Here is a 14590-nt window from a genome sequence, read left to right as displayed (position 1 = left end):
GAGATTCTCGGGCGAGCGCGCGCAAACACACACACACACACACACACACACACACACACACACACACACACACACCCACACAATTACTGAATGGCCAGTGGTGGAAGAAATACTCACATGTTTTACTTAAGGAAACTGTAGATGTTTTACTTGAGTAAAAGTACAAAAGTATCACAACATAAAGTAGCTACCAAAAGCAAAAGTATGAATTGTGTATTGTCATTTGTCATTTCAGATTTCACAAGTTCCAAAATATTTAGCAAATCATCAATCTACAAGCTCTCAATGTGTCACATCAGTGTTTTGTACTAATTTAATCAAAATTTACAATGTAACTAGTAACTAAAATGTTCATATAATTGTAGTGGATTAAAAGTACAATATTTTCCTCTGAGACGTATAGTGGAGTAGCAGTAAAAGTATTGAAATTTGTACATTCTGACGAAAGTAAAAATATCTCAAATTGTACTTACTTCACACCACTGAGCATATACACATGTAACCGCACGCACGCACGCACGCACGCACACACGCATGCACGCACGTACGCATGCACGCACGCACGCACGCACGCACGCACACAGAGAGGCCGCCGCGGCTCTACAGGGGGTTAGGTTTATGAGTGATCAGGCTGTCGATAGGTGTGTTAAAGTGCAGCCGCTGTGTTGATTACATCTATGGATTAGAGGGCCTGTTTGATCGCCCCCCTGTGGAGCATCTGTGCATCCCACCCCTCCTGGAGGCACGCGCCAACATAATGAAACGGCTTACATGACCTTCCTCTATTCACTGATTCCAAACCACATTAACATGCTGGCGTGCGTGCGTGTGTGCGTCAGACATGGAGACATCAATGCAGCCAGTTGAATGTGTCCTGTTCTCCAGACAATTTTATTAGATTTGGATTATTAATTACTTATTTATTATGGCCAATGGTTGATCTGTGATGTTGAAGGTTTCACATGAAGGTTTCTTTACCGTTATTGTGTATCAAGAACATGAAGTAAAAGTAAAAACTAGTTTTGTCATCTTGTGTGTTGTGTAACATGTATTGTGTATTCATAAGCAATATCTCCAAAGTCATAAACAGCAGCTGTTGGCAGTTTGTCTCCTTCCAACAAACATATTCTGTTCATTCACAAACAAAACCGTTAAGCGAAAGTGGTCATTATTCATGCTAATCACAGCATAATGCACTCTGCAAAGGGCCCTGAATGACCTTTTAGCAAATGAGATGCCTTCTTGAGCTGAATAAGAAAAAGCTTTAGCCAGAGTGAACATGGCATTAAATCCATTCACACCAGCACGGAAAGCTGATCATGTTGTGCTTATTCCACTGACTGCATGGACACTGGAGTTGTTTTTCCCCCCAAATTAATCCAAACTGGTTCTCATTAACTATTTTATTTTGCAAGCCATTGAGTCCCATTCTACGAGCCTCCGAGATTATCATGGAGGTGTGGACTGTTGTTGTGATCATTAGCATTAGCGCATACCCCTTACCTCTCATCAGAAATGGTTACATGATGTGAGACAAAGTCACAAATTAAATCCGATCATCGGATGCGCGACGTCTCACCATGGCGCTCGAAGCTTCATAGCCAGGCAGCCAGTCACCCAAAATGTGAGAAGACCTGTGATGTAATGACATACTTTTTATTTGTGTTTTTTCTATTCATTTGGTCAATAAGGTCCACAGAATGAGTGGTCTGCTCTGCCGGAAGCATCGCGAAAAAGGTTATGGCCATTTGGCAACATTTTCCAAATTTCATCATGCTTTAAGTAGCATGTGGCATGTCAAACTAGGGTGTTTTCATGATTCTGTAATCCATTCCAAGCATTCGTTTTTTACGGAAAACACTCCGTGGCCTAAAAACGGCCATAGACTGATAAATGGAGACTTGATGTAAAAATCCTATAGCTGATGGGGAGGCGTTGCATAGCAACCGGAGCAATAAGTAGCCTTGCCGAGCCATGAGGCCCATAGGGCACAAGGGCAGGAGCCTATCTCCTGTTTCTGTAGCGTGAGGCAGCTTGATATACAAGTACACCCCCTGGACATGACACTAGTATGTCGCAGGGACTGAGTGTCAAGCAGGGAGGCACTGGGTCCCATTTTTAGAGTCTTTGGTATGACCCGGCCAAGGATTGAACCCTGACACTAACCACAACGCCACTGAGCTGGTATAAAAACCGGAGCAATGCTAAAAGGTAAATTGACGGTCGCCGCTTTCATATATGGAGTATACTGTATGTTGTTATATCATCGACAATGTTCCCCCCATTTTAGCCGATGAGACCGAAAATCTTAAAACGTGAACAACTCTTGATCTAAATCATTCCGTCCTAAGCAAAGATGATGTGTTAGACGGCCCATCGCGGTCCCGTCGCTAGTTGCGTTAAAATTAATCATACCTCCTGTTGTTGTCTATCGCCTCGGGAGTGTTTTGGCTACATCAAGCTAGTAGCTTGAAGCTACTTCAGCTACATCCGGGATAGTGCCTGGTCCGTCGCTAAATGTGCCAGTGAATACTTCTGTTTTATCACTGTATTTTTAAACCACTTCTTGTACTTTTACTAAAGTAATTATTTTAAGTCCTCAACATGTTACGAGTTGTGAGTTACGCATGTTTCCCTAATCGAAATCCGGGATGTTTTGTTCGACTGAATTCGACCGTGTGTGTGTGTGTGTGTGTGTGTGTGTGTGTGTGTGTGTGTGTGTTTGTGTGTGTGCGCGCGCGTGTGCATGCGTGCTTGCGTGCCTACATGTGAGCAAGCACGTGCGTATGCAGCAATCATCAAACTGGCCCCCAGAATGTTTTAAGAGCAAGTGCATAACTCGAGGCTCACTACACGGTAGAGCAGAACCATTTCTAGCCATTATGATTACATTTCCACTCCCTTGACGCCTCCTCACAGTGAAACAATGATCAGGTCATCCATCGCAGTCAGCCGGGGATCATAGCGGTACTCTCATCCACACTCCTGGGGACATTTCTGACTTTTAAATGACATGCTGTAAAAGGACCATCCCAACGCTGTGGTGGAGGTGGCGGCATTCGTGCATGCATTCCACGGTTTGCACATCTCTCCAAGGCCAGTGTGGCGATGTAATCCCTCCATCTGGTCCTTTGGTCTGCCCGGCAGTCTCCTCCCGGAGAAGTTCAAGAGGCATCCTAACCAGATACCCGAACAACCAAAGCTGGCTCCAAAGCAGCGACTCTACTCCGAGTCTCTCATGTGACTGAACTTCTCACCCTATCTCTAAGGGAGATGCCAGCCACCCGTCCGAGAAAACTAATTCCGGCAACCTTATTCTTTCGGTCATGACCCATACTTCATGACCATAGGCGAGAGATTGATTGCTAGACGGAGAGCTTTTTGCCTTCTGGCTCAGCTCTCTTTTCGTCACAACAGTGCAATACAACAACACAGACGATTGCCCAGTTAAAAAGATTGTCTCTCTCGGCGTTGCAGTCGAAGAGTCACCCACACCCCCTTGATCTCCATATCTGTCACTGTCGGGAAGAAGCCATGTTTCATCTTTTTATTTTATTTATTTATTTTCATGAATTCATTCCCTATTTCAGGATAGAAGAAGCACCTCAATGGAAAAAAATCATCATTGGATCACCTTCAACTTCTTGGTGGGCCCAAAATGATTGGATATACCGGTTTTGTGGCAATCTGTAGCTATTGTAGAAATATTGGCCCGTAATAGTCAAAAGGTTCAAGCATGTTGAAATCCTCGTGCAAGAGTGTCGCAAACAAATTGTGTAATTAGCCGATCTATAAGCTTATAACGTATCGCGATGAGACGCATGGGGAGCTTGTATATCAGCTGTTTTCACATTTTTTTAAATTTACATACAAGGTTTCCAATAATCTGTGGTGGAAAAAGTACTCAAATGTTTTACTTTAATTAAATTAGCAATACTGCAATATATAAATACTCAAGTAAAAGTCAAAATGTACTTAAAGTACCAAAAGTAAATGTACTCTTTATGCAGTTGAGTACATGTACTTAGTTACTTTGCACCACTGACAATAATACGTCTTTCATAGGAGGAGCTGAGCCTTGGGCCGGCACGTATAGTAAAAGGACAGACAGACAGAGAGAGAGAGAGAGCGTGCGCTGTAGGCCGTCCGTCTCACAATCAATCAGCCTCCTTTTCCCCACAGACGGCTTATCAATTATGTATGTACGACCCGCTGTATGGCTGGGGTCGGACGGCCGGGCGGGCAGTCAGATCCGCGCGGGAAAACACTTTTCAGCTGCAGCACTCACTTTGTTGGGGATTTAGTATGCAGCACGGAGGGCACACATGCAGGCTGATAGCCAGGGCTTTGAGTGAAAGTTAAACTGTGATGCATTTACTATCAGCAAGCACCTCTCCACCTCTCTCTCTCTCTCTCTCTCTCTCTCAGACTCTTCTGTCTAGACATGCCGTGTGCAACAGGCAATGTCTGGTAAATATGACAATAACACATTAGACTACCGTCAAGCACAGAACATTTCAAACCTTTGGTGCATGCATTATGAAATGCCCCGGGCCCTTGCCTGGGTGTCACCTTGGGACAGATTTAGTGCACTGTTTACCAAACGGTGGCAACACAAACATTAAATGCCATTGACACCATTCGGAAAAAAAGTCCCCAAAGTCGTCAACGGCAGATAATGAGTTTAACTCATTGCTTTCCATTGACAAGATTTCTCGTCCTAGGCTCACATTGCCAATGACGAAATTAATGTCATATAGTGTTATCAGTTGTTTTACACTAGATGGCGCTCAACGCTAACCTATTATTCACCATTTGAGTCACAGTGAAACCAGGAAATCACATGGACGCAAAATCACAGCTTCCATCCACTCCCACATTAGAGGACTTTCTAGCACGCCTCTATCTCCATTCCTGTAACGTTCCACTTTTGCATGCTCACAATACTCATATCGCAGACGCAGAGATTTTATCACAATGATAACGATTAGTGCCAAGCTGCTACAAACCTCTCTAACCCGTCACTGAGCAACTACAAAACACATCCAGAGGGAAATTAATTCACTAAAGGAGAGTGATAACACATACTTTGTCTACCGTCCGTGTCTGACAGATGATGTCAAAGCACGTTGGGGGTTGATCCACTGTCAAATCATTATGATGATGTTCAGAAATTAGAGCCGGAGTCGGCACTGAACTTTGTTCATTTCGGCAAAACCTGCCAAAGTCGAGGAACAAAAGTTTGACTTTGCTAGTAGTGCTGCCACTCACAACTAGGCTACTCCTGCCAGCCAGTTTTCCCATTAGCCATCAAAGATTGCTCTGCCTCCCTCTATCTCTCTACCAACCCCCCGACCCCCTACAACTCCTGTTCCCCTCGCCCTAAATGAATATCTCTCTACCAACCCCTCTTGTTCATTCTCTCTCGCTTTAAATTAATAGAGTCTAAATAGAAACGTTTGGTATTGACTTGTGGTGAGAGAAGCTATTTTCCATGGAGTGATGTGACCTTGATGGCATTGATGAGAGAGGTATGTGTGTGTGTGTGTGTGTGTGTGTGTGTGTGTGTGTGTGTGTGTGTGTGTGTGTGTGTGTGTGTGTGTGTGTGTGTGTGTGTGTGTGTGTGTGTGTGTGTGTGTGTGTGTGTGTGTGTGTGTGTGTGTGTGTGTATGTGTGTGCGTGTGCGTGCGTAATGCAGCGGGTGCTGCCGACGCGTTTCACCACTTTACTGGTTCTTCAGCAGCCATTGTTTCTTTGCATGCATGGTCTTTTGAAAATAATTGTATTCCTTCTCTTTTGCCCTGCCGTTTGGTGCCCACCAAGATTCGTGCTGTAGCACCTAAATCACATTTCGGTTGGGGCACGCAAAAGTAAATGGTAAATATTGAACTAATGTAAAAGCATTAACATTGTAAAAGCAACAGTTTTAGCTTATTTTCTTTAGCAGTAGCATTTATATAAATAAATTGTGTCTGACACAAAAACCACACACATATAACAGACCCATACTATTGTGTCTTGCCATACTGTGCTGTTTAACTGTGCTGTTACATTCAACAAAGACTGTGCCTACAAGCAACACTGTCCTATACCCGACCAGCATGATACAGTCCTTACCCTCTCAAACAGCAACACTGTCCTATACCCGACCAGCATGATACAGTCCTTACCCTCTCAAACAGCAACACTGTCCTATACCCGACCAGCATAATACAGTCCTTACCCTCTCAAACAGCGCAATTACGCAATATTACACGAGAGGGCCGACAGGCAAGTTCCGTAGGCAGCACAGATGGCTATTTCAACCAATCAGATTGCTTCCTTGAAACGACCTGTTGTATCATAAACCACTGAAAAGATCCCATGATGTAAATCTACATCAACGGTGGGTGAATGTGTTAAATGGTTGTCCGCTACTGTGCTGGGCAGGGAGTAATGTATAGCAGTGCCTGAACGCTAAGATAAAATATAATATTCACACGTATTTACATTTCATAAATAAAACGTTCTCAAGCTGTAATTGGTCTCAATCTAAGCACGAGTTATCTGTCTGAACTATACAGTTATTGGATGGATATATAGATGATGGACGGATACATAATAACAAAAGATAATTGGCATTGCCATCTAATTATAATTCAGTGTGAGGCCACATTCACGTTGGAAGTTCTTGGAACAGTATCAGCTAATCACAATCAATTTGTTTGTACTGTAATTACGTTAGGATTACTGTGACACCTGAGGGAATGAGGGATTAAAAGGTGTCGTTCGGATGGTGATTGAATTAGGACATGTTATTAAAAATGATAATTAAAGCAAATATTAGGCATAGATTACAGCTCTCATCACAAGCTAATATTTAGCTCGGCGTAAAACCACTTATTAAAAGTGCCGGCTTATCAGACAAAATGCTAGGAAATTAACTTTCTCTCTCTCTCTCTCTCTCTCTCTCTCTCTCTCTCCCCTCCCTCCCTCCCCTGTTTGTTTCAAGGCTGTTAATTACAATAGTGTGTGGATGGGACAACTGTTGGTGTGTGTGTGTGTGTGTGTGTGTGTGTGTGTGTGTGTGTGTGTGTGTGGTGTCTTGGCAACCCCTTTTAAACCCACTGTATAAGTGAAGGTCAGGTTGTGCACGCACGCACGCACACTTGGCTGTCCGAGTGTCCGTAGAGGCCAGCAGGCTGTGCCAACACAGTGCAACTCAGACAGCGCTTCACTAAATGTGAAAAAAATGTGCTGAGAGACTGTGGAACCATAGTATTGTGACCAAATTGAACGGTATATGCAGCCTACAGTATGGACTGTACAGTGTACTGTACTGCCATGTCAGCAACATCCACCCTGCAAGACCGGGACAAAAGGGGTGCAGTACTTAGTTTAGGCAGTTTTTGGTTTAGACTAGTCATTGGTTAGGCCAGTCATTCGTCCTACAAACTACTTTCTGGCCTTGACAGCCTATCCATCCTAACAGAAAAGTCCTATTTGATTGAATTAAATGACTTTAAACAACATTAAGTTCACTTTGCCACTCGATTTGCCATTCACTTTATGCATGCGCATACCCTCTATAACTGCATGGGTGGGGCATTCATTTCCAACTTGCATCGTTCCAAGTAGGCCAGTGCCCAACTAGCACCGCTTTCCTATATAATTATTATATGAGAGAGCAGGACTGGCACAGAAAATCGGCCCTGGTAGATATTTATGATTTTAGTTGATCATAAATAACTAGCTAAGCTTATCGATAGCTTATAGTAGGCCTACACTGTAACCAAACTATTTCATGTCAAGGACCCCAAAAAGTATGTAATTGGCTGGCGACCCCCATCTGAAAAATATATTGTTCCAGGTACCCCCAGAAGCAAATATTTGAGTTAAAAAAAGTTGTATCGTACTGCACTGCATTTGCAAACTGTTGATAAAGTACCATTCAATCATCAGTCATTGATGTCATTATTTATCCCAGTGGTTTTCAACCCTTTTTATCTCAAGGTCCACAACAACCATTTTCAACATTTGAGCCACAGACAGACTACTTCAGATTGAAAAATTAAATGTGTTTGGATAAGATTTTATCCACAATTCCATGCTGTACTTAGTATTGATGATCAAAATAATTCTACATTGTCTCGTTGTGAATGTGTAGACTTCTTATAAATGAAGTAATGCTGCAAGAGTGCAGAGAGTATAAGTATTAAATTAATGTATAAATGTAGTGTTATTGAGACTGACTGTTATTCCAGACCACTGATTGAGAACCACTGATTTAGTCAGTTAAAACTCATTACAGGCCAGCAGGGGGCGCCGATAGTTCAGCAACCATCACCTTCACCACCTGGCGGTTTATTTGGCTGTAGAAGAAGACTACCTCCAGGCTCCTCCGTAACCCAAAACAATGGCGAAGGTGGTCGCGTCGATCGGATTAATCACTCGCTAAGAGTCTTTAGATGCATTCATATTTTAGATGCGCGGTCACGGGGAAGAGCTATTGAGCCACTAAACACAGTCGCTGTATTTATCCAGCGCAATTTGAAATGGAAAACTCTTAAAAAGGCCTAGAAAGGCATCATCCATCCACTACCTTGCACTTTTTTCAATGCATTGAGGCTGAAGGGGAAGCAATGGAACACGGAGCTATCGCCAGAGGGGAGCTTTGATTAGCGGTAAGCCAACTTTATAGTTTAGTTTTATCATTAATTAGAGCGCGCCGCTATTTAACACCGTATCACGTTAAAAACACCAAGGCCCAGGCGTCGTTGGAACGCTACACACTCCTCCTGAAAAGAAGATAATGTATTAAACTGCGTCACAGAAAAATACGAAACCAGCTTAAAGAAGAGGGCATTGGAGGTGAGTGAGTTTAATGGCAAAGAACGTGGCTTTTGAAGTTACTGGGGAAACGTATATGGGCCTCTTTGTGGCCAAAAAACTAAACAAAAAACAACATACTTTAATGGGTATAGCGTTGGGTGCTTGCACATACAGTATGCACACATGGCATCAACGCATGGTGTTGTGGACAAATTGAAGTGATGCACATCAGCGTCGGGGAGGAACAGGCACTGTCAGATCAGTTACGTAACTTTTGGGAAATCGAATCCCTTGGAATCCACATGAAAGAATTGCATTCTGAGAAGGAAGACAAGGCAGTGTATCCCAAGCCGTGCATATCCATTCCACGGATATCCCAAGACGTGCATATCCGCGGATATCCTACAGAAGTTTAATGTGTCTTTCTTTTATCATTAATTTAAGAGCATGACCAGGGACTACAGATTCAATTTAGCTTTGGCTAACTCTGGCCCATTTACATTGAGGTGAAAACTGACATGTTGATTAATGATCTTTGTCCCTGTAAAAAAAAATGCATGTTTTGAAATCATATTCTATCTACAAAGTAAATAAAACAAAAGTTTTCAAACAATTGTAGTGGAGTAGAAGTAAAATTGGAAATACTCCAGTAAGGTACCAATACCTCAAAATAACTTACTTTGCATCACCATATATATGTACTGTATGGACTGTATATACTATAGTGCCAATTCAGCAAAACATCCACACTGCAAAGAGAAACACTGGCCTTTCTGTCTCCTGGGAGAGAACACTCTCTCCTCTGTCCTGCTGGCACCCAGAGTTAGGGGGCAGAAAACGGCGCTCGACCACTGTTTTGCAGCCCTGGAGAGTGAAGCTGTTCATGCAGCCCTGGAGAGTGACGCTGGATTTTAAATACGTTGTTGTCAATGAGAGCGGTGCAAATTCCAGCAATTTATAGGCATGTGTGCAACATGTCTTAGTTGTAAGTATTAGTGACAACTAAAGTCTCTGTAATGTTTATGTTGTACTATTACTACCAGTAAGACACCCTGAGGGCGAGAAGCGACCTCGCCCTGAAGGGTGCTTTGGCATTGGGGTCAGATCAACATATGGAATGAATTCTGTACTGGCCATATATGGAGTGTGTCTTGAGTGTACCAGCTATTGGAACAAAAACGGTTCGTCGACTACCTCGTTCCACTGACAAAAACAAAATAAAAAACAACATTAAAACTAAGCGATGATGACTAAAACTATGACTGAATATACTGACAATTTCATCAACAAATAAAAACTAGAATAATTTGTTAGGGAGGGACTATAGTGGAGTAGCCTGACACAGAATTTTCATTTCGTTTCACTTCATTATGGTTCATACCAACCAATCAGAATAGTAGGAAAGCAGATGACTAACCAAACAAACACAGCCAACGAGTGCTACTAGTATGTAAACAAAAGCATTAAAATATGTCGGATGATGATGTTTATAAAACCTCTCGTCTGTAAAGAAACTATTTACCATACGTTGATTTAATAGCCAGATTGATACGGTCGTGAGTTACAGCAGTGACGGCAGCCATGTTTGTTGTCTGACGCTGTTGAGTGACGGGGCTGATGGCCAATCAGCTTACTACTTGGCTACGATCGCCAGAACATATTTTCTTAATGGGCGTGGCTAGCGATTCAGGGCTGGAGCCAGGCTAATAGTGGAGAGTAGAACTAGAAGAACAAGTCATTTTGAGTTTGGTTGTGCTCTGAAAATGGCATATCTAGAAGCTCACAACGCGAGGTGTCACAGTGCGTCTCGTGAGCTTGTATACTGATCACTCAGTTATACTTTTGGTACTGAATAAGCCCCTGGATACAACGATCATTATTTTGGAAAGATCTCGCTTATATCAGAGCAGATCCCTAGATGTCACAGAGCTGATATTCTTCCTCTGGTTGTGTGTGCGTTTGTTTGTGTGTGTGTGTGTGTGTGTGTGTGTGTAGTGGGAGCGTGTTATCGTGTTGCCCTTTACACACACAAGCCTTACAGTCGCTTGCAATAAGTCTTGTTTTAATATCAAACAGCCGCTTGTTGTAATCAGTTTACGTGCGTGTAGGCCGAACCCCCCCTGGAGCTGTGGAGTGTATAAAAGGCAGGGAGTGCGAGGAGATTGAATATGTATTTCTGACTGTTTTGTTTATTGAAAGAGGTTGGTCTTATCCTCCGGGTGCATTTGGACTAGTGTGAAGGATGGAGCCCTTCATTTCTGCCTTTGAGTTCATTTACATTTTTGCTGACAAACATTCGTCAACAACACTGATTTGATTTGCCATCCAAGGCAGAATTTTAACAGTGGGGGAAATCCGTGCCTACACTTACACCTCCCTGTTTCTCTTCTCTTCTCTTCTCTTCTCTTCTCTTCTCTTCTCTTCTCTTCTCTTCTCTTCTCTTCTCATACCTTAAAGTCCTCAGGCCCCATGACTGATTCATGTCGTATTCTTTTTATAAGGTTAAAGAGTAATGCCTGTGTCAAACCAGCAATATAATACATGTTCAGATTGAAGCATCTTCCATAAAAACCCAAATGGTCCTGGATAATATGTCATAAAAGCAAAGGTTAAAGCCTCACTCTGTGATTTGTTCAACTGGCTGAAGAACAAAGCAGGAACATGGGTTTAGAATTGTTATAAATGTCATGGTTCTTTGTGTGCTAATTGTTTAGTACACAGCAGCAGTGTGGAATGATTGCTCTGCCTCCCTCTATCTCTCTACAAACCCCCCACCGCTTCTTGTTCATTCCCCCTTGCATTAGTCTAAACGAATGGAGTCTAAACAGAAATGTTTGGTATTGACTTGTGGCGATGCAAGAGAAGCTATTTTCCAAGGAGAGACATGACCTTGATGTGTGTGTGTGGTGTAGATGGTGTAGCACCCGCTTCACCAGCGGGTGCTGCCGACGCGTTTCACCGTCTTACTGCTTCTTCAGCAGCCATTGTTTCCACATTTGGCCAGTCTTTTGACACTAATAGTGAGGATTATTTTTCTCTTTTGCCCTGGCGTTTGGTGTCGTATCATAACATTTTAGTTTTTTGCTTGTTCTTTTGCAAGCCCACTTGTATCCTCATGGAGAATCGTCTCAATCGCGAACAAAAAGTAATTGAGACAAATGTTTGTTTTTTTCCATTTGTTTTTTTTGCTTCAACCACATTCGCCAAGGGTTATATAACTCAAGGCTCTTCTGGTTCCGGTGGGTTAATCCTCTATGCTCTCCTCTCTCTCTTTCTCCTCCACAGTGGGACGCCATCACGGAGATGGATGAACACAACCGGCCCATCCACACCTTCCAGGTGTGCCACGTCATGGAGCCTAGCCAGAACAACTGGCTGCGCTCCAACTGGATCTTCCGGCAGGTAGGGCCGCCACTGTCACCATTACACAATTATAGAAGGAAACATCAGGTCAGTCCGTTGCTCTCCCCGGGTTGGCAGAAGAAGTGTTACATTCGAAAATTGACACTGGGTGAAACAAAATGGGTTAAAAAATTGCAGGAAAAAAAAACTATTATGACAATAAAAAACTATTGCAGACTATCTCAAATAATTGCGATTTGAGATAGCATTTGATACAGACTTATAGCATGTCATGTAGACAGCACAATAATTGCATTGTATGCAGTCATAGCACTTCATAGTACATACAGTATGTATAGCATAGTATTGTGGTATATATATGTATAGTTTATATGTATAGTTTCATTATATAGATATGTTCTAGTTACGTTCTTAGCTTATGCAGGCTTCATGATAAATGCTTTTTATATACGGTATGTGATGTATTCCCATGCCTTTTTGTTCTTGCTTAATGTAAATCGCTCTGGATTAAGAGCGTCTGCTAAATGCCTAAATTGTACCGACAGGCGGCGCAGAAGATCTACGTGGAGCTGAAGTTCACGCTGCGCGACTGCAACTCCATCCCGTGGGTGTCGGGCACGTGCAAGGAGACGTTCAACCTGTTCTACCGCGAGGCGGACGAGGCCTCGCCACCGCCCCCTGCGGGTGGATCGCACAGATTCAAGCCGTCGCAGTACACCAAGATCGACACCATCGCGGCCGACGAGAGCTTCACGCAGATGGACCTGGGCGACCGCGTGCTCAAGCTCAACACGGAGGTATGTACAGTACTGGACCGCGGCGCGACGTCACGTTGTAGTTTTCGGTGGTCACCTTATGACCTAAAACTTGAGTATGAATAGGCTCTTTGTTGACTAAATATCATTCGGTATTTAGTCGACTAAATCTACAAAAATGTATTTTGGCAGGCCTTGATGACGTCATGATTTGATGCCTGATTTTACACTTGAAAATAGCCGAACCGTATGCTCTACATAGATCTACAAGCTGTGAGCTTGTAGATCTGCTATTTTCAGAGCGCAACCAAACATGAAATTACTTCTCTTTTAGTTATCTTGTTCACTAGTCCTAACTTTTTATGGCAGTATATTTACTCCTAGGTTTAGTCATAATGGCTTAGTTTTTATTTAGTTTCCGTCAGTGAAAAAAGGTAGTCGACAGACTTTTTCATCGTTTTTTAGTTGACAAAATCAACCCTGCTTAAAACAAACATTGATAGAAAATGTCCCCCGTCCGTTTATTTCCAGGTGCGCGAGGTGGGCCCCATCAGCCACAAGGGCTTCTACCTGGCCTTCCAGGACATCGGCGCGTGCATCGCGCTGGTGTCCGTGCGCGTCTACTACAAGAAGTGCCCGTTCACGCTCCGCAACCTGGCGTCCTTCCCGGACACGGTGCCGCGCGTGGACTCGTCGTCGCTGGTGGAGGTGCGCGGTGCGTGCGTGGACCACGCCGAGGAGCGAGACACGCCCAAGCTGTACTGCGGCGCCGACGGAGACTGGCTGGTGCCGCTGGGGCGTTGTGTGTGCAGCGTGGGCTACGAGGAGCAAGACGGCTCGTGCGTCGGTGAGTCTTTTTTTCCTTTAACCGCATATGTATATTTAGGTGTCTTTGGGCTTGTTTTCCTGTAAAGTCGCTTGTAAATATTCATAGTTGCGGGTTGCTTTTGTTTGGGGTTACTTCTGAAGTGTAGTTGCTTTATATTTGGGCTTGCTTTCAAGATTGTTTTTGAAAATAGCTGATGTAATATGGCTCAAGTGGTGAGACCGGTTGCTTCTTTTGGGCTTGTTTTCATCGACCTGGTCATTTGTTTCACTCAAAGAAGCTGACAGAGACTATCCAACTCCTTCCATGTTGGATAGTGATGTGTGGAGCTCGTTGGTTGAATGCGGGTAGAGAGCATAGCATCTTTACTTTATTTTCTACCCAAGATGACTTTGTGTTCTTCTGGCCTGCTTATTTACAGATTCAAGTACACAGTTGTTCCTTACTTAGTTGACTTTGTTAAATATGATGCTTTGTATGGTCCCGTTAATATTAACCTTGCAGCAAGATTTTAAAAGGTGCATCATTATCAGTCCTCATGAGACGATTGTTGAGGCGAGGCAATTTTCAATGTGATGGCGGTTATTTGTAGAATACATGTTTCGTCATGTATGTACAGTGACTGAATTAGAGAAACCTCGTTGCATTGAATCAAATGTTTAGGTTTGAAAGGTTTCAGGCAAACATGACAAAAGACTGATTCTCAAATTACATTCTTAATTAAATTCTTATTAATCGCACACTGACGTTTAGCCAACATTTTGCCAGTTATTCTGGTAAGTTCAGTGACATTTTAATAACTGTGGAGAAAATGTAATCGGACGCAAAATGAAAT

General features: G+C 43.1%; 1 protein-coding gene across 1 annotated transcript in view; it reads left to right on the top strand.

The window, feature by feature from the left end:
* LOC308331145 (ephrin type-A receptor 6-like) overlaps positions 1 to 14590 on the top strand; it is a gene marked incomplete at its 5' end in the record, with an annotated part of 218039 nt that overhangs the window by 46846 nt on the left and 156603 nt on the right. The window contains 3 exons of the mRNA XM_080786351.1: positions 12097 to 12213; positions 12720 to 12971; positions 13461 to 13776. Coding sequence (XP_080642477.1) covers positions 12097 to 12213; positions 12720 to 12971; positions 13461 to 13776 — 685 coding nt within the window. The remainder of the gene's footprint in view (positions 1 to 12096; positions 12214 to 12719; positions 12972 to 13460; positions 13777 to 14590) is intronic.

This window comes from Protomyctophum bolini, assembly GCF_963924005.1.
Source record: "Protomyctophum bolini genome assembly, chromosome: 16".
Lineage (NCBI taxonomy): Eukaryota > Metazoa > Chordata > Actinopteri > Myctophiformes > Myctophidae > Protomyctophum > Protomyctophum bolini.
This window is presented reverse-complemented; position numbering and strand designations above follow the sequence as displayed.